Source organism: Rutidosis leptorrhynchoides, chromosome 11 (genome assembly GCF_046630445.1).
Source record: "Rutidosis leptorrhynchoides isolate AG116_Rl617_1_P2 chromosome 11, CSIRO_AGI_Rlap_v1, whole genome shotgun sequence".
Lineage (NCBI taxonomy): Eukaryota > Viridiplantae > Streptophyta > Magnoliopsida > Asterales > Asteraceae > Rutidosis > Rutidosis leptorrhynchoides.
In genome coordinates, this window is record NC_092343.1 from 129,035,326 (window position 1) to 129,061,690 (window position 26,365).

General features: G+C 33.5%; 1 protein-coding gene across 1 annotated transcript; it reads left to right on the forward strand.

Annotated features, from left to right (window-relative positions):
• The first annotated feature begins 18,866 nt into the window (after window positions 1–18,866).
• Window positions 18,867–22,520, forward strand: LOC139874938 (uncharacterized). Its single transcript, XM_071862328.1, has 4 exons — window positions 18,867–21,394; window positions 21,482–21,548; window positions 21,711–21,724; window positions 21,827–22,520. Exons 1-4 carry the CDS (start codon window positions 18,867–18,869, stop codon window positions 22,518–22,520), a joined length of 3,303 nt encoding a protein of 1,100 aa, XP_071718429.1.
• The last annotated feature ends 3,845 nt before the right edge of the window (window positions 22,521–26,365 follow it).

The following is a 26,365-nucleotide window of genomic DNA, read 5'->3' on the forward strand; positions in this document are numbered from 1 at the left end:
TCGCTGTTTTATTAATAAAGGTTTTATTTAAAACGTCTCATATAGAGTTGTTCTCGTTTATACAACTGTGTTATGATATGAATAGTCACAAATAACCCTGGCCCTATTTGGGGGTGTGACACCACGTACGCACATGAACACAAACACGCCTTCTCCTTCTCTGTGCCATCTCCCAGCACCCCCAAACCTCAAACCCACCAACACGCCACGTTAATGGCGTTTTGGTGGCGCGCTCGATGATATCAGGCTGCAACACGCCTTGTTAGCAAATGTCTTAGTGAGAACAACTAGTATAAACATGTACACGTAACATATGCATATCAATATCCACACAACAATTCAATACTCATGTTCGGTCCCGTGGAAGAAGAGCCATATCACAAGTGGTCGGTCTAAAACAAAAAGCCACATGCACAATCAATCAAGTGGTCAGTCCTAAAGACGAAGAACCACATACACCCTTAATCAAACCATTGTTTTCCACAATGAAACTACATACACATACATGTACATATACACAATTATAAAAGTCGTACTCACCTCGATTCCAAGCAATAACTCAACACAAGCAAATTCCAAGAAACAAGTTCGACAACTAAGTTTCACATGCACCAACACCTAAACACAAAGCATACAATCACATGCACCAACACCTAAACACAAACCATACAACACATATATTCATCACTATACATACACTTTTGGTCATCCAAGACCCCACAAGAATTATGGTTACCATTCAACCCTAAACAACCTAATTTGAGCATGACGCGACTATCACAATGCTCTAATCAACCAATCTTTCTAATTTATACTCTAACACAATTATTTAACTTACAATCATGAGTTCATTAGTCAAACATGACCAAAAATTAGATTATAAAAACACATGAACACACAAGTCTTTCACATATATGTTCCATTTCACATATTTAACACAAAACCTCAAATTTATATACAACTTGACACCATCAATATCACTAACCCTAGCCAATAATTTAAGGTAATCAAGCACAAACTTTACTTCAATATCTTTGGATGTTACATTAATGATTCAACACTGAATGTTGAAACATTCAACACGATATGTCATTCAGATGTCAGAAACAAACACATTGAATATTGAATAGTTCATCATTCAGCGCTCAACTATTCGATATTTCAGTTAAGAGGTAATCTAATGCACCTTTAGTCGTGCGAGATGTATTTTTCTAGCGAAATTCCAAATTATTAGCTTAAAACATTATCCCATAATATCAAAATAGATATGAGTATTGTTTTAGCACAATGAATAGTCTCCCAAAGTCATTACATACTACTAGAAATCATGCTCCTCTAGCATTATTGTTCAACGATGAATATTTGCCTCTAATATTACTGTGCAACGCATGGAACTTTGCCTCTAGTATTGTTGTGCAACACATGGATCTTTTGATCGTCGTTTCTCGTTTACCTGCACATAGGTCTGTGAAAAAATAGATAAACATTGTTCGATTTAGGTCACACTGTTAAATTTACTACCCAAATTGTCCCATTTATAAAAGATGAACTATAAATTACAACACATCTCAGAGCGAAGGTTAATGGGAATTTAAGATGATCTAACCTTAATGAATCCACCATTGACAAGCACAAACGCAACACCAATTGATGCCACATTCAGGCCTCTCATGCATGTAACCAACGATAGCATCACTTCAGAACCAAAACATGACACTATATTGCAACAACATACATAGATGATTGTAAACGCATATTAACATATACATACTACCGATATAGATGTGTTCGATCACTTGTTTATAAGCTAGAGATACAAAAATTAAATTTGTGTCTCCACTTAAGCTTACCTTGTTTGGATATCCTCCTTGCCTCTTAATTTTTTCATGACATGAGATATGCATGCATTAACACCCATCATAACTTTACGAGTCCGTTCCAAATTCTCTCCTAATACGAAAGACACTAATAATGGTGTGTACCCTCCTATACGAGAAATATACTGCAGATAACAAAATTACAAACATTGTTATAAGGTTTACTTCCGTGCTATTTCAAATCCTTCCTTGAACATCATAATATTTGAACGTGAGACCTCTTACAAGTATATCAGGGTCCCAACCACCAATCTATCTTGTAATGGTGAAAAGCTATAAGGTTTTTCCTTGTGCGGGTTACCATGAAGAGCTAGTAATCAAACCACATTATCTGATGCACCTAGTAGGATAACTCCCTGTTTCCAACCCTTTTCCTGGTACCTCTTATAAGGATATCAGGGCCTAAACCACCAATCTATCTTGTGATGGTAAAAAGTTATAAGGTTTTTTCTTGTCCGGGTTACCGGTGGAGCTAGTAATCCTACCCCATTATTTGATATACCTAACAGAATTACTTCATGTTTCCAACCTTTTTCTGGTCACCATAAGATTCGAACAATCGACCTCTTGATGCATAAGGTAGAAAGTCTTTTTTTTTTTGGTAAACACCAGCCCAAATGAATTGATGCAACAGTTAAAGGAAATAAGGGAAAATCTGTCAAACACTAAACGAAGTAAATTTAATTTTCATATACGATTTAATAAAAATAAAATAAACAAGAAACGAAGTACATTTCGATTTCATTTTAATTTGCTTTGTTATGTTATCGATTATTGATAAAGCAAATTATGTTCACTTTGGCCCTAATTTTGTAATTATATATAATTAAAACTAAGTTCAACTCATGAATTTTATTATTTAATGGCGGAATGAGGGTACAGTTAATGTGAATGATATACCTATATATTAGGATAATTAAATACAAAGTTCAGTTAGTGAAGAAGATAAATTCAATTGGTGGATTTTGTATTTTAATTCGTGAAGATGATGAATGTATGTACTGTTGTTTCTTTAGTATATTTTATTAACCTTAGATATATTATAAAAGTTTCATTCATCCCTTATGTTTTATAAGTAGTTATTATAGTTTCAACTTCAAGCAACAAATTTATATACTGAATGACACATATAAGTAACATGACTTCTTAAGAATTTAATTGTTAGTAGTAATTTTAAAGTTTTATTAGTGTGAAAACTTATAAGTACGCTGTATTTTAGATTAGATATATAGGAATGAGATTTATAGCTTACATGAATTCCAAATTTGTGTAAATCATTTGTCATCTGTTTAAAACAGTTGTAAAGCATTTTTATACATTTTTGCCTGAACATTACGATTGTTATATGTATGAATAATTTTTTTTTATGATTTTTTGTGTAGGTAACTTGCAATCAGAATAATCGTTTGTTTCTTTTGAGTTGACTCCAAAAGGTTCACGCTATTATTGGACACCAAATGTTGATGAACCTCTTAATCATGTTGTTGGTTAACTAATTTAAATCTCTGAATCAAGCTTTGGCTTTCTATAAAGCATATGCAGGAAAGAGTGGATTTAAAGCTAAGAAGAGTTCTCAATATCCCTCTAGTAAAACAATAATACCTAACTTTAAAAACTTCAATTGTGCTAGGTGAAATGACACGTTCATATCGATTATAAACGTTTCATATTAATTAGTTTTATTGCGAGGTTTTGACCTCAATATGAGACGTTTTTCAAAGTCTGCATTAGTTTTTAAAACAAATCATAACCTTTAATTTATTCATAAAGGTTTAAATGACACAACGTAGATTATCAATCAATGATAATCTAAAATACAACGGTTTCACACAACCATTACAAAATGGTTAATAATATGTTACAACAAGATATTTCCGAATGCAGTTTTTGCACAATATAATACAAGCATGCTGACTACAAATCTCGTCTTTAAATAGCTTGCAACAACGGAAGCTCTTAATAATCACCTGAGAATAAACATGCTTTAAACGTCAACAAAAAAATGTTGGTGAGTCATAGGTTTAACCTATATAATAAATCGTCATAATAGACCATAAGATTTCATTTTCATAAACAGCATACAGGAACTCTCATCTGTAATAAAATCATTCATATGATGAACACCTAGTAACCGACATTAACAAAATGCATATAGAATATCCCCAAACATACAGAAACTCTCATCTGTATAATAATCGAAGTACTAAAGCAGTTCATATCTCTGACAGGGGCGTGTTAGTGCCCATAGATCTATCTTTAGGATTCGCGTCAATTAGTTCACTAATTCTTAGGTTACCAAGCAAAAGGGGTGATATCCGGTATAATAATTCAATCATAGAATGTAACTTCAAGTACTTGTGTCTATTTTGTAAAACATTTACAAAACTGGATGTATTCTCATCCTAAAATATTTGATAGTAAAAATGGGACTATAACTCACTTGAATAGATTTTTCAATTCGTTGAAAAATCAGACTTGGCTTCGAAACGATTCACGAACCTATAACAAATATATATATATATATATATATATATATATATATATATATATATATATATATATATATATATATATATATATATATATATCAAAATGTAATACAATTATATTCATATCATATTTTTCAATTACGTGTGATGATTTAAGTTGTCAAGTTAGCAGTCCAATGTTAGTAGTCCAATTTTAGTAGTCCAAATATAGTCCAATATATAATCTTAAAATTTAATCAAGACGTATTGTATACGTATTGTTATAGACTCAATCATGACCCATGGTACGCGTATTGTCTTAGAATTAACCCAGACGTATTGTGTACATGGTGTCTTACGATCTATCCGAACGTATTGTATAACTATTGTCTTAACTAATCAAGATTATATTATATTGTCTTGGACTTAACCAAGACTAGTATATTACAAGAAAATAGTCATGACATGTTTAAATACATGTAGGATATAGGAAAAGTTAGCTAGGATATGGTTAGTATAGATTTTGTTAAATTAATCCCGTAGTCATTTTAGTCATTTCTAACCAATATTGTTTCGCCCATAATTTCTTCATTACAAATTGGTTTTGAGTGTTTCAAATTGCTATGATTTTGTAATGAACTCAATTTTCTAAAACTAAACTTTAAAAGTGTTGGTTTATAGTCGGAATTACAGGTTAGAAGTCCATTTAGAAAGAGGTGGTCATTTTCGTCGAAAGAACGACATCTTGATGACCATTTTGAAAAACATATACTTCTACTTTGAGTTTAACCATAATTTTTGGATATATTATCATGTTCATATGAAATAACATTTTGCCAGAAGACAAACTCTTAATTCAAAGTTTAATCTAGGTTTTAAATATCCAACCCAAAACAGCCCCCGATTTCTCTACGACGGCGTATGTTCAGTTTTACGGTGTTCTTAATGTTTACAAGTTTTAAATTCTTATGTTAGCATATCATATAAATATATTACATGTGTTTAATTGTTTTTAAAAGTCAAGTTAGAAGGATTAAGTTTGTTTGCAAACAAGTTTAGAATTAACTAAACTATGTTTTAGTGATTACCGGTTATATACTCCGAATAAGATAGCTATATAAATATGAATCGAACAAGGTTATGAAAAAGGTTACTACCTCAAGTTTAGAAGGTAAACCTACTGAAAAATATAATAAATAATCTTGAGCTTGAAAGGATCTTTGATGGCTTGGAAACTCTTGAAGTAGAATCATGGAATGAAAACAAGTTCAAGTAAAATTACTACTTAATTTAAGATAATTATATTTATAGAAATTGAATCAAAGCTTGAATATGAATATTACCTTGATTTAGAATGATAACCTACTGTAAATAACAAGGGTTTCTTAATCTTGGATGATTACTTGAAATGAATTAGAAAGCTTGGAAGTAATCTTGCAAACTTGAAAGGATTCTTGAATGGTTGCTTTGTATGATGATTTATATTTGGATTTTTGAGCTAGATTGATGTAGATTTTGATGAAGATGATGAATAACACTTAGAAAATAAAGATAGAATAAGAGAGAGATCAAATGGATGAAAGAAAATTGGAAAATGAAAGTGTGTGTGAGTGAGATTGAATTCGTGAATGCACACTTGCATATATGCAAGTTGTAATTTGTTTTTTAGTGTAATAATTCTAGCTAGTTGTCAAATGGTTGGTTCCACATATTTGTTGACTATCTAAGGCTACTAAGGAGCAGATTTTTATTGGTATATATCAATATTATATACATCTAGAAGCTGCTATAATACGTGTACATATACCGTACGAATACGAGTAGAATTCTTAATGAAAATGAATGGGAATACGATTATAGCTATCTTTATTAAGTATAAGTATTTTGATATATGTATTTAAGTCTTTCAAAAGTATATTAATACATCTTAATACGATACATATGTATTCATTTTGATTAAGGTGTTATTACGTCGTTAAACGTTACATATATATATTGTTTCGAAACCTTTAAGTTAGTAGTCTCATTTTATGTATATAGTTCATTGTTAATATACTTAATGAGATACTTAATTACCATTTTATCAAGTTAGATATATATATATATATATATATATATATATACATATACATATATATATATATACATATACATATATATATATATATACATATATATATATATATATATATATATATATATATATATATATATCCATATATATACCATTATATCATTTTTACAAGTTATGACGTTCGTGAATCGTCGGACGAAATGGGTGATCAAACGTTTATGTAAAATTCGTTTCAAATATTCAAGTCTTAACAAATTTGATTACTTAACATATTGGAAACATTTATGTATATAAATATTAATCTCATATATATTTACGGAAAAATCCGGGTCGTTACAGTACCTACCCGTTAAAATAAATTTCGTCCCGAAATTTAAGCAGTTGTAGATGTTGACGCGTCATCTGGAAATAAATGCAGATATTTCTGCTTCATCTGATCTTCGCGCTCCCATGTGAACTCAAGTCCTCTACGAGAATTCCATCGAACTTTAACGATTGGTATTTTGCTTTGCTTGAGTCCTTTAACCTCACGATCCATTATTTCGACGGGTTCTTCAACGAATTGTAGTTTTTCGTCAATCTTAATTTCGTCTAAAGGAAAAGTGAGATCTTCTTTAGCTAAGCATTTCTTCAAATTCGAGACGTGGAAGGTATTATGTACGCCGACAAGTTGTTGAGGTATTTCAAGTCGATAAGCCACTGGTCTAACACGATCAATAATCTTGAATGGCCCAATATATCTCGGGTTTAGTTTCCCCCGTTTTCTGAAATGAATGACACCTTTCCAAGGTGACACCTTAAGCATGACCATGTCACCAAGCTCAAATTCTAAAGGTTTTCTTCTAACATCCGCGTAGCTCTTTTATCGAATCCTGGCTATTTTCAACCGTTGTTGAATCTGGATGATTTTCTCGGTAGTTTCCTGGATAATTTCTGGACCCGTAATTTGTTTATCCCCCACCTCGCTCCAATAAATCGGAGACCTGCACTTCTTACCATAAAGTGTCTCGAATGGTGCCGCATCGATACTCTAGTGGTAGCTGTTGTTGTAGGAAAATTCTGCTAATGGTAGATGTCGATCCCAATCATTTCCAAAATCAATAACACTTACTCGCAGCATGTCTTCAAGTGTCTGAATTGTCCTTTCACTTTGCCCATCTGTTTGTGGATGATAGGTAGTACTTAAGTCTAGACGAGTTCCCAATGATTTGTGTAACGACTGTCAAAATCTTGAAATAAACCTACCATCACGATCAGAGATAATGGAGATTGGTATTCCATGTCTGGAGACGACTTCTTTCAAGTATAGTCGTACCAATTTCTCCATCTCATCGTCTTCTTTCATTGGCAGAAAGTGTGCTGATTTGGTAAGACGATAGACTATAACCCAAATCGTATCATAACCACTTGCAGTTCTTGGCAATTTAGTAATGAAATTCATGGTAATATTTTCCCATTTCCATTCCGGGATTTCAGGTTGTTGAAGTAGACCTGATGGTTTCTGATGTTCAGCTTTGACTTTAGAACAAGTCAAACATTCTCCTACATATGTGGCAATATCGGCTTTCATACCTGGCCACCAAAAGTGTTTCTTGAGGTCTTGGTACATTTTCCCCGCTCCGAGATGTATTGAGTATCTGGTTTTATGTGCTTCATTAAGTACCACTTTCCTCGAATCTTCAAACTTTGGTACCCAAATTCTTTCATTCAAATACCGGGTTCCGTCTTCCCAAATATTAAGCTGTTTATCCAAACCTTTGGGTATTTCATTTCCAAAACATCATTCTTTCAAAACTCCCCGTTGTGCCTCTTTTATTCGAGTAGTAAGGTTAGTATGAATAATTATATTCATAGCTTTTACTCGAATAGGTTCCCTTTCCTTTCTACTTAAGGCATCGGCTACAACATTTGCCTTCCCCGGGTGGTAACGAATCTCACAGTCATAATCATTTAACAGCTCAACCCACCTATGCTGCCTCATGTTCAGTTGCTTTTGATCAAATATATGTTGGAGACTTTTTTGGTCAGTATATATGATACACTTGACCCCATATAAGTAATGTCTCCACATATTTAATGCAAAAACAATAGCGCCCAATTCCAAATCGTGAGTCGTGTAATTTTGCTCGTGAATCTTTAATTGTCTAGACGCATAAGCAATTACCTTCGTTCGTTGCATTAACACATAACCGAGACCTTGCTTTGAAGCGTCACAATAAATCACAAAATCATCATTCCCTTCGGGTAATCACAATATAGGTGCCGTAGTTAACTTTTTCTTTAACAATTGAAACGCCTTTTCTTGCTCATCCTTCCAATCAAATTTCTTCCCTTTATTTGTTAATGCGGTCAGGGGTTTTGTTACTTTGGAAAAATCTTGGATGAACCTCCTGTAGTAACCAGCCAATCCTAAAAATTGACGTATGTGTGTTGGAGTTTTCGGGGTTTCCTACTTTTCAATGACTTCAATCTTTGCCGGATCAACCTGAATGCCTTCTTTGCTCACAATGTGCCCGAGGAATTGCACTTCTTCTAACTAAAATGCACACTTAGCAAAATTAGCGTACAATTCTTCCTTCCTCAACAATTCTAGCACCATTCTCAAATGTTCTTCGAGCTCTTGGTCATTCTTAGAGTAAATAAGTATGTCATCAATGAAAACAATGATAAACTTGTCAAGATATGGTCCGCCACTCGGTTCATGAGGTCCATGAACACAGCTGGTGCGTTAGTCAATCCAAAAGGCATAACCTTAAACTCATAATGACCGTAACGCGTTCTAAAAGCAGTCTTTGGGATATCATCCTCCTTCACCCGTATTTGATGATAACCGAAAAGTAAATCAATCTTCCAGTGAATAGACGAACCTTGTAGTTGATCAAATAAATCATCGATTCTTGGTAGTGGGTAACGGTTCTTGATGTTAAGCTTGTTCAATTCTCGGTAGTCGATACACAACCTGAATGTACCATCCTTCTTCTTGACAAAAAAAACAGGAGCTCCCCACGGTGATGTGCTTGGTCGAATGAAACCACGCTCCAAAAGCTCTTGTAATTGGCTTTATAATTCTTTCATTTCACTAGGTGCAAGTCGGTAAGGAGCACGAGCTATCGGTGCAGTTCCTGGTACAAGATCTACTTGAAATTCAACGGATCGGTGTGGCGGTAGTCCCGGTAATTCTTTTGGAAATACATCGGGAAATTCCTTTGCGATGGGAACCTCATTGATGTTCTTTTCTTCGGATTTGACTTTCTCGACGTGCGCTAAAATTGCATAACAACCTTTTCTTATTAGCTTTTACGCCTTCAAGCTACTAATAAGATTTAACTTCGCGTTACCCTTTTCTCCATACACCATTAAGGGTTTTCCCTTCTCGCCCAGAATACGAATCGCATTCTTGTAACAAACGATCTCTGCTTTCTCCTTGATCATTCAATCCATGCCACGCTCCAATAGTTCTTGTAATTGGGTTTGTAATTCCTTCATTTTGCTGGGTGCAAGTCTGTAAGGAGCACGAGCTATCGGTCAGCTCCTGGTACAAGATCTATTTAAAATTCGACGGATCGGTGCGGAGGTAGTCCCGATAATTCTTTTGGAAATACATCGGGAATTTCTTTTGCAACAGGAACATCATTGATGTTCTTTTCTTCGATTTTGACTTTCTCGACATGTGTTAGAATGGCATAGCAACCTTTTCTTATTAGCTTTTGAGCCTTCAAGCCGCTAATAAGGTTTAACTTTGCATTGCTCTTTTCTCCGTACACCATTAAGGGTTTTCCCTTTACGCGCAGAATGCGAATCGCATTCTTGTAACAAATGATATCCGCTTTCTATTTGATCATCCAGTCCATGCCAATTATTACATCAAAACTCCCCAATTCTACTGGTATCAAAATAGTTTTAAACGTTTCGCCAACCAGTTTAATTTTTTGGTTCCGGCATATTTTTTCGGCTTTAACTAGTTTACCGTTTGCTAATTCAAGTAAAAACTTATTATCCAAAGGCGTTAATGGACAACTTAATTTGGCACAAAAATATCTACTCATATAGCTCCTATTCGCACCCGAATCAAATAAAACATAAGCAGGTTTATCGTCAATAAGAAATGTACCCGTAACAAGCTCCGGGTCTTCCTGCGCTTCTGCCGCATTGATGTTGAAGACTCTTCCACGGCCTTGCCCATTATTTTTTCCTTGGTTTGGGCACGTACTTTTGTAATGGCCCAAGTTTTCGCATCCGAAACAAATAACGACGGCATTACTTGTTCCGACATTATTTGTTCCTTTATTTTTGTTAGTCATTGGTCCGTAGACTTCACACTTCGTCGGACCATGACCATTTCTATTACACTTGGTACATGATGCCATACAGATTCCAGTCAGATGGTATCCTTCACACCTTTGGCATGGAATTTTCTGCCTCTTGTTGTCATTGTTGGGATTGTTGGGATTGTTGGGATTGTTGTTGTTGCAGTTGTTATTATTGTTGGAATGGTTATTGTAGTTGTTGTTGGGACGATTGTTGTAGTTGTTGTTGGGGTTACGATTGTTGTTCCGATAAATGCTGCGATTGTTGTTATTGTTGTAATGGTGACCCTTGTCACTATTTTCTTCCCACTTCCTCTTGCCTTCTTTTATTTTTGCCTCCTCGGCCGCCTGCCCTTTCAATCTTCCCTCAATCTGGCCCATGAGTGTGTGAGCCATTCTACTTGCGTTCTGCATTGAGGTAAGTGCGGATGCACTTACGTTCTCCTGAATTCTCACCGGCAGCCCCTTCACAAACGCGTCAATCCGTTCTTCTTCATCCTCAAACATACCCGGACACAATAGAGACAACTATGTGAATCGTCGCTCGTATGTGGTGATATCGTTTCCTTGCGTTCGTAGTTCTCTAAGCTCTGCCTTGAGCATATTGACCTCATTCCTGGGACGGTACTGCTCATTCATCATGTATTTGAATGCTGAACACGGTAGTGCGTAAGTAGCATCTTGTCCCACCTGCTCGAGATAGGTGTTCCACCATGTTAACGCAGTACCTGTGAAAGTATGCGTGACGTATTTCACCCTATCCTCTTCAGCACATTTTCTTATTGCAAACACTGATTCAATCTTCTCGGTCCATCGTTTTAGTCCGACTGGTCCTTCGGTTCCATAGAACTCAAGGGGTTTATGAAATGCCCCGTTCATATCGATTATAAACGTTTCATATTAATTGGTTTCATTAAGAGGTTTTGACCTCTATATGAGACGTTTTTCAAAGCCTGCATTCTTTTTTAAAAACAAACCATAACCTTTATTTTATCGATAAAGGTTTAAAAGACATAACATAGATTATCAATCATCGATAATCTAAAAATACCAAGTTTTTACACAACCATTACAATATATTACAATCTTAGACATCCGAATGCAGTTTTTAAACATTATCATACAAGCATGCTGACTCCAAATCTCTTCTTTAAATAGCATGCAACAGCGGAAGCCTTTCAATAATCACCTGAGAATAAACATGCTTAAAATGTCAACAAAAATGTTGGTGAGTTATAGGTTTAACCTATATCGTAAATCGTAATAATAGACCACAAGATTTCATTTTTATAAACATTATACAGGCATTTCGCAATCTGCATAAAAATCATTCATATGGTGAACACCTGGTAACCGAACTAACAAGATGCATATAGAATATCCCCCGCATACAGGCATTTCGCAATCTGCATGCTATATACCGGCCATTGCAATCAGTATATATCAATCGAAGTACTAAAGCATTCGTAACCCGAATGAGACGTGTCAAGGTCCATAGATCTATCTTTAGGATTCGCGTCAATTAGGGGCCATTTCCCTAATTCTTAGGCTACCAAGCTAAAAAGGGGCGATATTCGGTATTCGTAATCCAACCATAGAATATAGTTTCAAGTACTTGTGTCTATTTTGTAAAACATTTACAAAGCTGCATGTATTCTCATCCCAAAAATATTAGATAGTAAAAATGGGACTATAACTCACTTGCTCAGATTTTCAATTCGTTGAAAATCAGACTTGGCCACGGATTGATTCACGAACCTATAACAAATATATACATATATATCAAAGTATGATAAATATATTCAAATCATATTTTTATTTACGTGTTGATGATTTAAGTTGTCAAGTTAGCAGTCCAACGTTAGTAGTCCAATGTTAGTAGTCCAACGTTAGTAGTCCAATGTTAGCAGTCCAACGTTAGTAGTCCATATATAGTTCAATACATCACCCTGGAATAATCAAGACGTATTGTAAATATAATGTCTAAGACTCAATCACAACCCATTGTACAACTATTGTCTTTGAAGTTATCTCGACGTGTTGTGTACATGTGTCTTACGATTTATCTGACGTATTGTAAATATATTGTCTAAGACTCAATCATGACCCATTGTACAACTATTGTCTTTGATGTTATCTCTACGTGTTGTGTACATGTGTCTTACGATTTATCTGACGTATTGTAAATATATTGTCTAAGGTTTAATCACGACCCACTGTACAAACTGTTGTCTTTGAAGTTATCTCGATGTATTGTGTACATGTGTCTTACGATTAACTAAGACTAGTATAGTACAAGGAAATATGTATAAATACATGTATAATACAAGAAAAGTTAGCTAGGACATGGTTAGTATAGATTTTTGCAAAATAATCCGGTAGCTATTTTGGTGATTTCAAACCAATCTTGTTTTACCCATATCTTCTTTGTTATAAATCGGTTTTGAGTGATTCAAATTGCTATGGTTTCATAACGAACTGTAGTATTTAGAACTAAACTAAAAAAGTAGTGGTTTATAGTCAGAGTTACAGGTTACAAGTCCATATTTGAAAGAGGTAGTCATTTCCGTCGAAAGAACGACATCTTGATGACCATTTTGAAAAACATATTTCTACTTTGAGTTTAACCATAATTTTTGGATATGTTATCATGTTTATATGAAATATTATTTTTCCAAAATACAAATCTTTAAATCAAAGTCTAAGATAGTTTTTTTTTTAATTATCCAACCCGAAACAGCCCCCGGTTTTACTACGACGGCGTATGTCCGGTTTTACGGTGTTCTTCGTGTTTCCAAGTTTTAACTCATTAAATTAGCATATCATATAGATATAAAATATGTGTTAAGTTATTTTTAAAAGTCAAGTTAGAAGGATTAACTTTTTTTGCGAACAATTTTAGAATTAACTAAACTATGTTCTAGTGATTACAAGTTATTTTCTTCAAATAAGATGATTATATAAGTATGAATCGAACGATGTTATGAACATCATTACTACCTCAAGTTTAGTAGGTAAACGTACTGGAAGTGATAAGAAATGATCTAGCTTCAAAGGATCTTGGATGGCTTGAAAGTTCTTGAAGTAGAATCATGACACGAAAACAAGTTCAAGTAAGATTATCACTCGAATTAAGATAGTTATAGTTATAGGAATTGAATCAAAGTTTGTATATGAGTATTACCTTGATTTAGAATGATATATTACTGTAAACAACAAGGATTTCTTGAGGTTATATGATCACTTTACAAGATTGGAAGTGAGCTAGTAAACTTGGAAGTATTCTTGATTTTATGAAACTAGAACTTGTAGAATTTATGAAGAACACTTAGAACTTGAAGATGGAACTTGAGAGAGATCAATTAGATGAAGAAAATTAAAGAATGAAAGTGTTTGTAGGTGTTTTTGGTCGTTGCTATATGGATTAGATATAAAGGATGTGTAATTTTGTTTTCATGTAAATAATTCATGAATGATTTATAATATTTTTGTAATTTTGTGTAATCATTCATGCTAGTTGCCAAATGATAGTTCCCACATGTTTAATGACTTACATGGGCTGCTAAGGAGCTGATGATTGAGTGTATATACTAATAGTATATACATATAGAAGCTGTGTATTGTACGAGTATGAATACGGGTGCATACGAGTAAAATTGTTGATGAAAATGAACGAGAATGTAATTGTAAGCATTTTTGTTAAGTATAAGTATTTTGATATATGTTATTAAGGCTTTCAAAAGTGTATTAATACGTATTAATACAATACATATATATACATTTTAATTAAGTCGTTATTTCGTCGTTAATCGTTACTTGTATATATTGTTTCGAAACCCTTAAGTTAGTAGTCTCGTTTTATGTATAAAGTTCATTGTTAATACACTTAATGATATACTTAATTATCATTATATCATGTTAAACATAATGTATTAATATATCTTAATACAATACATATGTACTTATTTCAATTAAGACGTTATTACGTCGATAACCGTTACATATATATCTTGTTTCAAATTCCTTAATTTAGTAGTCTCATTTTATGTATATAACCCATTGTTAATATACTTAATGAGATACTTACTTACCATAATACCATGTTATATATATATATATATATATATATATATATATATATATATATATATATATATATATATATATATATATATATATCATCATGTCGTTTTTACAAGATTTAACGTTCGTGAATCGTCGGACAAACTGGGTGGTCAAACGTTTATGTAAAATCCATTTCAATTAATCAAGTCTTAACAAGTTTGATTGCTTAACATGTTGGAAACATCTAGTCATGTAAATATCATTCTCAAATATATATAATCATGGAAAAATACGGGTCGTTACAGTACCTACCCGTTAAATAAATTTCGTCCCGAAATTTTAAGTAGTTATAGGCGTTGACGCATTATCTGGGAATAAGTGCGGGTATTTTTGCTTCATCTGATCTTCACGCTCCCAGGTAAACTCAGGTCCTCTACGAGCATTCCATCGAACTTTAAAGATCGGTATTTTGCTTTGCTTAAGTCCTTTAATCTCACGATTCATTATTTCGACAGGTTCTTCGACGAACTGAAGTTTTTCGTCGATCTTAATCTCGTCTAAAGGAATAGTGAGATCTTCTTTAGCTAAACACTTCTTCAAATTCGAGACGTGGAAGGTGTTATGTACACTGGCGAGTTGCTGAGGTAGTTCAAGTCGATAAGCTACTGGCCCAACACGATCAATAATCTTGAATGGTCCAATGTATCTCGGGTTTAGCTTCCCTCGTTTGCCAAAACGAATGACACCTTTCCAAGGTGATACCTTAAGCATGACCATGTCACCAACCTCAAATTCTAAAGGTTTTCTTCTGACATCGGCGTAGCTCTTTTGTCGACTCCTGGCTGTTTTCAACCGTTGTTGAATCTGGATGATTTTCTCGGTCGTTTCCTGGATAATCTCCGGACCCATAATTTGTTTATCTCCCACCTCGCTCCAACAAATCGGAGACCTGCACTTCCTACCATAAAGTGCTTCGAATGGTGCCGCATCAATACTCGAGTGATAACTGTTGTTATAGGAAAATTCTGCTAATGGTAGATGTCGATCCCAACCATTTCCAAAATCAATAACACATGCTCGTAGCATGTCTTCAAGTGTCTGTATCATCCTTTCACTTTGCCCATCAGTTTGTGGGTGATAGGCAGTACTCATGTCTAGACGAGTTCCCAATGCTTGATGTAACGTCTGCCAAAATCTTGAAACAAATCTGCCATCCCGATCAGAGATAATAGAAATTGGTATTCCATGTCTAGAGACGACTTCCTTCAAGTATAGTCGTGCTAATTTCTCCATTTTATCATCTTCCCTCATTGGTAGAAAGTGTGCTGACTTGGTAAGACGATCGACTATTACCCAAATAGTATCATAACCACTTGCAGTCCTTGGAAATTTAGTAATGAAATCCATGGTAATGTTTTCCCATTTCCATTCTGGGATTTCAGGTTGTTGAAGTAGACCTGATAGTTTCTGATGCTCAGCTTTGACTTTAGAATAAGTCAAACATTCTCCTACATATGTAGTAATATCGGCTTTCATACCCGGCCCCCAAAAATGTTTCTTGAGATCTTGGTACATTTTCCCCGCTCCGGGATGTATTGAGTATCTGGTTTTATGTGCTTCCCTAAGTACCATTTCTCTCAAATCCCTAAACTTTGGTACCCAAATTCTTTCAGCCAAATACCGGGTTCCGTCCTCCCGAATAGTAAGCTGTTTATCCAATCCTTTGGGTATTTCCTTTTCAAAACTACCTTCTTTCAAAACTCCTGGTTGCGCCTCTTTTATTCGAGTAGTAAGGTTAGTATGAATAATTATATTCATAGCTTTTACCCGCATTAGTTCTCTTTCCTTTCTACTCAAAGTGTCGGCTACCACATTCGCCTTCCCCGGATGATAACGAATCTCACAGTCATAATCATTTAGCAGTTCAACCCACCTACGTTGCCTCATGTTCAGTTGCTTCTGATAAAATATGTGTTGGAGACTTTTGTGGTCGGTATATATGGTACATTTGACCCCATATAAGTAATGTCTCCACATCTTCAATGCAAAAACAACAGTGCCGAATTCCAAATCGTGAGTCGTGTAATTCTGCTCGTGAATCTTCAATTGTCTAGACGCATAAGCAATTACCTTCATTCGTTGCATTAATACACAACCAAGACCTTGCTTTGAAGCGTCACAATAAATCACAAAATCATCATTCCCTTCAGACAATGACAATATAGGTGCCGTAGTTAACTTCTTCTTCAACAATTGAAACGCTTTCTCTTGTTCATCCTTCCATTCAAATTTCCTTCCTTTATGCGTTAATGCAGTCAAGGGTTTTGCAACTTTGGAAAAATCTTGGATGAATCTTCTGTAGTAACCAGCCAATCCTAAAAATTGGCGTATGTGCGTTGGGGTTTTTGGGGTTTCCCAGTTTTCAACAGTTTCAATCTTTGCCGGATCAACCTGAATACCTTCCTTGCTCACTATGTGTCCGAGGAATTGAACTTCTTTTAACCAAAATGCACACTTAGAAAACTTAGCGTACAGTTCTTCCTTCCTCAACAATTCTAGCACCATTCTCAAACATAATTTAGGGGTTTATTAATTAATTATATATTTAATTAAAAGTAAATTAATAGAAATTAAAAGTAATTTTTTTTTTTAAATTTATTAAAAATAATTTTTTTAAATTATGCAAAAATTATTATTAAGTAATTTTTAATTAATTACTTAAGTAATTATATTGTTTTTTAAATTATTAATTATTGTTAAGTAATTTTTTATAATGTATAAGTAATTAATAAAGAAAAATAAATAAAAAAACTCACACTCCACAAAATTTCCAGCCGCGCCTAAAATTTCGTTTCCCTCTATTTGATTCCCGGACGATTTATCGTCCGGAATGGGTCGTCCGGCAAAAATTTCAGCAGAAAAGCTGAAACTTAGCTACCTTTTTCTCACTTTCACCTACCAAAAAAACTCACACAACTCCGGCGATATCGAGCGATTTTCGGCGATTTCCCGCTTCTTCCACACCAAATCCAACAATCTTTCATCCCAATCACTACCAAGGTATGTTCTTCACTTTTTTCTTTTTTAATTTTGATTCTTTTTCATGTTTAGTTTGTTAAAACCCCAAATCTGAAAATTGGGGTTAACATTTGATAATTATTGTGATTATATATGTTTTAGCTTATGATTTTCATGTTTAGTTTGTTACTATGCTTATGTTTGATGATTCCTTGAATATTTTGAGGATTTAAATCCGAATTTAGTTAGTAAAGTGGTGGGTTTTGTGATGAAATTATCAAGAACATGAAATTGTTGTATGACAATATGTTTAGGTTCATGAATTTCATGCTTAGTTTGTTAAGTTGCTTAAGTTTTGATTATAATTGGTCCTAAAATCCAATTTTAATTAGTAAATTGATAGGTTTGATGAAGAAAGTGTTATGTACGTTTTTAATTAGAAAAATTAGTATAAGTATATAAGTATATAATTATAAGTATACAAGTATAAGTATATAATTATAAATGTTATTGTTTATGTTTATGTTTATGCTTATGATTATGCTTATGTTTATGTTTATGTTTATGTTTATGTTTATGTTTATGCTTATGCTTATTGTTGTATGCTTATTGTTAGGTTTAGTGGTTAATTTCGAAATAGTTCTACATTATGCTCGAAATTAACCAATCCTATAGAATACCCATCCAAGGTTAATTTATTAGAAATTAACTTTGGAAGGTCCCCTTTTTGGGACCGCTTTCTGCGTGTTTTGTCTCTTTTAGGATGTGGATGCGTATTACAAATTTACTAGTTACGAAAAATTTGGTAAACATTTTCCCTTTACTCCTACAAATATGCGTTTAATACGACATATTTGGGGAGTTTAGGGGAAATGCTACCGAATTTTTTCAAACTAGTAAATTAGTTGTACGCATCCATAGTTGAGACAAAACATTCAGAGAGTGGGTTAGGTTGCTTTCCATAGTTGGACTACCCGGCCTTGATTATAAATATAATAAGTGTTATTAATTTTAAAGTTTTTTGTTGCTTTAAACTTGCTTTAATTAGGTAATTGTTATGACGATTGATAAGAGTTGGATTAAAATACGACATCCATTTGATCCTGACTTTACCAGTGGTCTTGATGCATTTATTGAGAGGTGTAAAAACAATTTGAATTCGCTCGGTAAGTGTAGTTGCCCGTGTAAACATTGTGGTAATACAGTTTTTCTTAAACCTAAACATATAAAAGAACATATTATTTTAAATGGGTTTGAACCCTCTTATACTATGTGGCGGTATCAAGGTGAACTACCACAACCACCCGAAATACACAACACAACGAACCCTCTAAAAAATTTCTTGCACGATATTGAGTTGGAGCGAGAACCTAATTATGCGGCTGAAGATCCGAATGACGATGAGACTATGGATTACACGACCGCAACTCTTCTTGAGGATTTAATTGACTCCACCCAAACCGAGCTATATGCTGGTAGCAGGTTGTCCTCATTAGAGTTTTTAGCCAAGTTAACACACCTTAAGGTCTTGAATAGATGGACGAATACTTCATTCGACCAATTGTTAGAATTACTCGTACAATCACATCCTCCAGATAACACAATTCCGAAATCATTTTACAAAACCAAGAAGTGGATGAGAAAGATCGGTTTAGGGTATGAAGCGATACATGCTTGTAAGAATGATTGTTGTTTGTTTTATAAAGAATACAAAGATTTGGAAAACCGTCCAATATGTAACGCGAGTAGATGGAAACATGAACGCACATCGGGGAAGAAAGTTCCTAATAAAGTTTTGCGTTATTTTCCAGTAACTCCAAGACTAAAACGTTTGTACAGTTCTAGATACACTGCAAAAGATATGATTTGGCATGCTACTGGGCGGTGCACTGAAGATGGTAAGATGCGTCATCCGGTAGATGGTCGATCTTGGAGAGAAATTGACAAAAGATATCCAAATTTTGCACGTGAACCCAGAAACGTTCAATTAGGGTTGGCTGCTGATGGTTTCAATCCATTTGGCAACATGAATAATGCTTACAGCATGTGGCCAGTAATATTGACAACGTACAATACACCGCCGTGGATATGTATGAAAGAAAGTTCTCTTATGTTGACTCTGTTAATTCCTGGTCCTAAATCACCTGGAAAAGATATTGATGTTTACTTGAGGCCTTTAGTTGATGAACTGAAGATTTTATGGTCCGAAGGAGTTGTTGCGCATGACTCAGTTACAAACACATATTTTCAAATGAAAGCAATGCTTATTTGGACCATAAATGATTATCCTGCCCGTGGTAGTTTGTCCGGTTGGAGTGGCCAAGGCTATAAAGCATGCCCTACATGTAACGAGGACACTCCTGCTATGCGTGTAGAAAACAAAATTGTTTATGTCAGTAACAGACAAAACCTTGAACCGAATCACCCATACAGAGAAAGCTTACAATTCAATGGTAAGGTTGATCATACCCCAAAACCTAGAAAGTTCAAAGTGCATGAGATCGAAAAGCAACTTGAAGATTTGTTGCCAGTTGGTAATGCCGGAAAGAATCATACAAATGGACTAAAAAGAAAACGTCCCCCTAAGTGTCCTCACAACTGGACTAAAATTTCTATTTTTCGGGAACTTGAATATTGGAAATATCTTCCACTACAACACAACTTAGATGTCATGCATATTGAAAAGAATGTGTTGGAGGCTATTTTGGGTACCTTATTAATGAATGACAAGTCCAAAGACACTCACAATGCACGAGTTGACTTGGAAAAATTAGGAATTCGAGAAGATTTGTGGCTCAAACCTAAGACCGCCGGTAAAAAGGATGGGCAATTCTTGAAACCTCATGCACAATACTCCTTAAATTCTGAAGACATGGTAAGTTTTTGTAAATTCATTAAAGAAGTTAAACTTCCAGATGGGTTTGGATCAAACTTTAGGCATAAAGTGAACAAGGATAATAACAACATTACGAACATGAAATCTCATGATTGCCATATCATGATGCAACGATTATTACCGGTCGGAGTTAACGCGTTTTTGCACCCTACTATTTCTACACCAATAATGCAGTTGTGTGCATTCTTTAAGCAAATTTGTGCTCGAGAGTTAATGGTATCAGATATGTTGAAAGCTCAAAAACAAGTGGTTAAATTGTTATGTACTTTCGTGTTAATTTATCCTCCAGCTTTTTTTGACATAATGATTCATTTGGTAATGCATTTACCGGAAGAGGCTATAATGGGAGGGCCTGTTTACATGAGGTGGATGTATCCAATTGAGAGATACATGAAAAAACTAAAAAATTATGTTAGAAATAAAGCTAAGCCTGAAGGTTGTATAGCTGAGGGGTACGTTGCCGATGAAGCATTAACTGCATGTTCAATGTCCCTTGAAGGTATACAAACGAGATTTAATCATCCTGACAGATATGCTGACGGGCCATCTAGGTCATGTGAGTTTCGTGTCTTCAAATCGTTATGTAATTTTATCAGTAAAGGTGTGTTCAAATCTCTGGCCCGGGATATTCAGGATAAACTTCACTGGTATGTACTCAACAATTGTTCTGACATCGACGAATACAAAAAGTAAGTCATTTTACTAAAACATGAGTTTATAATGACTTAACTACGTAAACGTTGCTCATACTAACAATTCTTTTTGAACATTTACAGTCAATTTAAAACAGAGTACCCCAATATGGACATAAAAACAAATTTTCCAAGTTGGTTCACCAACAAGGTAAACTCATTATATATATATATATATATATATATATATATATATATATATATATATATATATATATATATATATATATATATATATATATATATATATTAGACTTACATATGATAACTATTTTTATTCAAACTTTTATTAAATTTTTTTATTTTTTGATAGATACGTGAACTACGGTCAGTTGATTGATCGAAGTATAGCGATGAATTGATCTGTCTAGCTGAAGGACCGATGGGTGGCTCAAACCATTACACTGCCTGCCATGTGAATGGTGTCAGGTTTGTGGTTAGCAATCGCGATGATCGACGCACCACACAAAATAGTGGAATTTCGACACTCACAGATGAAGGTAGTCCTGTCTCTAAGTATTATGGTCGGTTAGAAGATATTGTTGAGTTGCATTATGCCGGTGTATTTAGTGTTGTGTTATTCAGATGCCGGTGGTTCAAGACTGAGAACACCCGAAAACATAAACGCCTAGTTACAGTCAATAACATAACTAGTATTGACACGAAAGATGAGTGGTACCAAGATGATCAACACATTCTTGCAACACAAGATCAACAAGTTTTTTACATCGACGATCCTTCCAAAACTTCTACCAGCTGGAAGGTCATTCATGAGGTAAATCATCGAAAAATCTGGGATAGAGACATTATCGAAGACACCATAGGGGATGTTGTACACGACACCAATTCATCCGATCTTAGCCTTGATGCTGATTTAGATAATATGACTTATACAAGTATGAGTATACCCGGAGATGCAACACCAATTCAATTTAATCGACCAATAAATGAAGTTAATGATGATGATGAAGATGATGATGATGATGATATAGTAGAATTAGACCCTCTTGTCCTTCCTCATGACATATGTGATGATGATGATGATGTGGTGGCTGACGATGATCTAAATCCCCAAATTCCTCGAAATGAAGCTTTCTCTAGCGATGATGATGATGAATATTGATGTGTAATTCTTGTCGTTTATATAAAAATGCTTGCTGTAATCAAATGATTTATATTTCTATGAACGTCTTTTTAAATTTTCCGCATTAGTATAAGTATATGTATATATATACACATATATTTATATGTGTGTGTGTATATATATATGCTTGTTGTTGTAAATGTATTATATATATGAATATATATCATTTTCCGCATTAGTATAAGTATTTCTATGCTTGTTGTTGTAAATTTTCAATTATGTATTTTTTTTTCACGACCATATATATATACATACATTATATATAGGAATATATATCATTGTCTATATCATTGTTCTATTCACTTTATTTTGTATAAATGTATATATATATATATATATATATATATATATATATATATATATATATATATATATATATATATATATATATCATTGTTCTATTAACTTTTATTTTGTATTTATGCAGATGAATTTCTTTGCTCTGCTTTTCCTAATGATGGCCGGGATGGTCGGGGGGCCCGGGGGGGACGGGGGCCAAAATAATCGGGGTAAACGGGGAAAAACACAAAACATAGGTTTGCGAAAGTTGAGGAATGCTCATGGAAAACTCACGATTGACTTTGATATTAAGTTGAAAACCATTAATCCGATAGGCGACAATAGTTCAATGTTTGTTAATTTGATATCTAGTGTTGTTCGGAAACCAAGCTTCCCAAAATATTACAAGTGTTGGGCGGATGTGCCATCATCTTTCAAAGACGACGTCTGGGTTGATATACGCGTAAGTTTAATTAATTACTACTTATATATATATATATATACTTATATATATAAGTATATATATATATATATATATATATATATATATATATATATATATATATACACACACACTTATAGGAATTGGTTCATCTACATTGAAACTTAAAATACATACATAAGGTAGGAAACAAGGGCATTTTAGTCAAATACTAACCAACATATATAAATGTAAAATTAATTAATTTTCATATATTATTCAAATATAATAAAGCAAACATAGAACTACTCCCTATAGTAACCTCATCCTAATTAATAGGAGTATTTGTTTAACAATGGAATTTTCATATAAAGGTCATTTACAATTAACAGTTGATTCTATCATTTGATAATACTACCATTATACAGCAGATAAATTAAAATGTAAGATGATATTCAACATATAATATATGGTAAATTATGGTTTATTTATTTTTGAAAGATAGTGATTTCAATCTGGAACTAATTTTTAATAATTACCAACTATTGTGCTGACGAAAACTAATAACAAACGACACACTCCAAATGCCTTTATTCTTCCTTTGTACTAAATATTGTATCTATTTCAATTTCAGTAAATATCATCGTCATTGCTCCTTCAAATAACACCGCCATCGGACATTCTTTACACCATAAACTTTTATGCCGGAGAAGAAAAGTGAGGCTTTTCTGTTACCGGTCTCTAATTCACAAGCTAGTTCAACCATCGTCGTGTTTCGAATGTCGAATTCTGTCTCAAGGAAGGAACATGTTGATAGTTATTTTTTATCAGTTTTTTTCCAGTTCCATGTATCAATTTTATTGCCATTTATGTATCAAGTTTCTTTCAAGTATTAACAATTCAAGTCTAACCGTTTTGGGTTAATTATTTGACCAAACATTTTATTGCCATTTATGTATCACTTTTGCTAAACATCATGAATAAAATGTTATTGTGTATCAATTTTTAAAGGTTAGTGTACCCTTTTGGTAACTTCATACATCAGTTATCTGTTCTTTATGTTCTACATGTGCATCAAATAATGTTTTAGGGTATCGATTTTTATACGTTGTGTACGTATCAAAAAATGTTGAGCATGTTGAAGGTATCGTCTGTATGATGAACTATAATGGAGATGATGAACAATAATGATATATGAAGCATAATTATGGCTTTTTCTTAACTGTTAATAATGAAATTCTAATTATGTCAAACTTGCAATTCAGCCGTAATCGGACCATCATTTCCACCTCGTCGTCATATTGCACCGTGGCGGGCTGTTGTCATTTTTTTATGGTTAATGCATCAAATTATGGACATTTATGTATGAGTTTTTGTGGTTAATGTAGCAGGTTATGGACACTTATGTATCGATTTTTTATGGTTAATGCATCAAGTTATCGACATTTGTGTATCAATTTTTTATGGTTAAGTATCAAATTTTACACATCTGTGTATCAATGTGTATGGGAGTATGTTGTGCATCATATTACCCTATAAAAATGAAAAATTGATTTATGAATTAAACTATTACGGAGTAGTAGAATGATTTATGTATCAGATGTTTTGCATGAGAAAATTTAATTGACCTGCTTACATAGTGACAAGTACATTCAAATTTAAATAAACCGATCACCGATTTATAAGCGACGTTTTCAAATCTTACAAAATATAAACGGATTAGATTTAAAGACTATTATGCCCTTTATTGTCATTTTCTCTATAATAAAATCAATTCATTTAATTTTTAAATCATACTAGATCTAACAGATCTAACGGTTGTAGGAGTTTCTTACCCTTTATACTATAACATACTTTGTACAATAACCTAGCCCTATATATATATATATATATATATATATATATATATATATATATATATATATATATATATATATATATATATATATATATATATATATGTATGTATGCGTTTCTTATATATAATCTTTTAATATATTTATTACTTTTTATCGTAGAATTACTTTCAAATTGATACATGGTAGAAGGTGAGCATGCAGCTGAAATTCGAACGGATATTAACAAGATTGCGGCGGGACGATGGAAAAACGCAAAAAGTGAGTATATTGGTTATTACGAATTCCTCGAAGAAGCACATCCGGATGATATAAATGTCATTCGTGCGAACCCACCCGAGGATTGTGAAGCCCAAGAGTGGGAGCCTTTTGTTGACATGATGCTTGACGAAGCATATCGAAAGCGTTGTGCTCAAAATAAAAAAAACAGGGCTGAAGTCAAATACAACAGTTTGCATGGTGCCAAATCGATAGTTAAACATTTGGTAAATTACTTACACCTACTTGTTTTTAATGTTTTATATAAATGATAAAATGTAAGAAAATGGGTTATTTGATTTTATACATTTAAGTTATTTATTTGTGTGTTTGTAGAACGAAAATCAAGCCAAGAATGCGGAAATCGGTCCTATAAAAAATTACAAGATCTTGCACAAACCCAAGGATCGTACCAAGTGGAATGATTCGTTCATACCGAAAATTAATTACGTAAGTGATACATTTTTATAGATTATGGTGTACTTCTTATAAATATAAGTATAAGTCAATTGGTGTACTCCCGATATATATATATATATATATATATATATATATATATATATATATATATATATATATATATATATATATATATATATATATATATATATATATATATATATATATATATATATATATAATGGTCTTGTAAGTGATACATTTTTATACGTATGTATGTATATATAAATAATGATAAGTTAGTAATATTTATATTTTTTTAACTTTGTAGAAACGAATGAAGACGTTGTTAAGACAATTTCCTGGCACCGACGAGGAAGTTATCATGGAACGAGTTTTGTGCCCACGACCGGGACACCAACGCGGATTGGGCCCGAAGATGCCAAAGTCGGTAACTAATTCTGAATCTTCATCGTCTACCGGTCGGAGTCGTCAACCCGAAATACCACCACAAACATACTACACGGTGGCCGACATTGAACGAATAATTGCTTTTAATAATATGCAAATCCCGGACGATGTTCGTCCAAGATTTGGCTATCCTCCCGGTA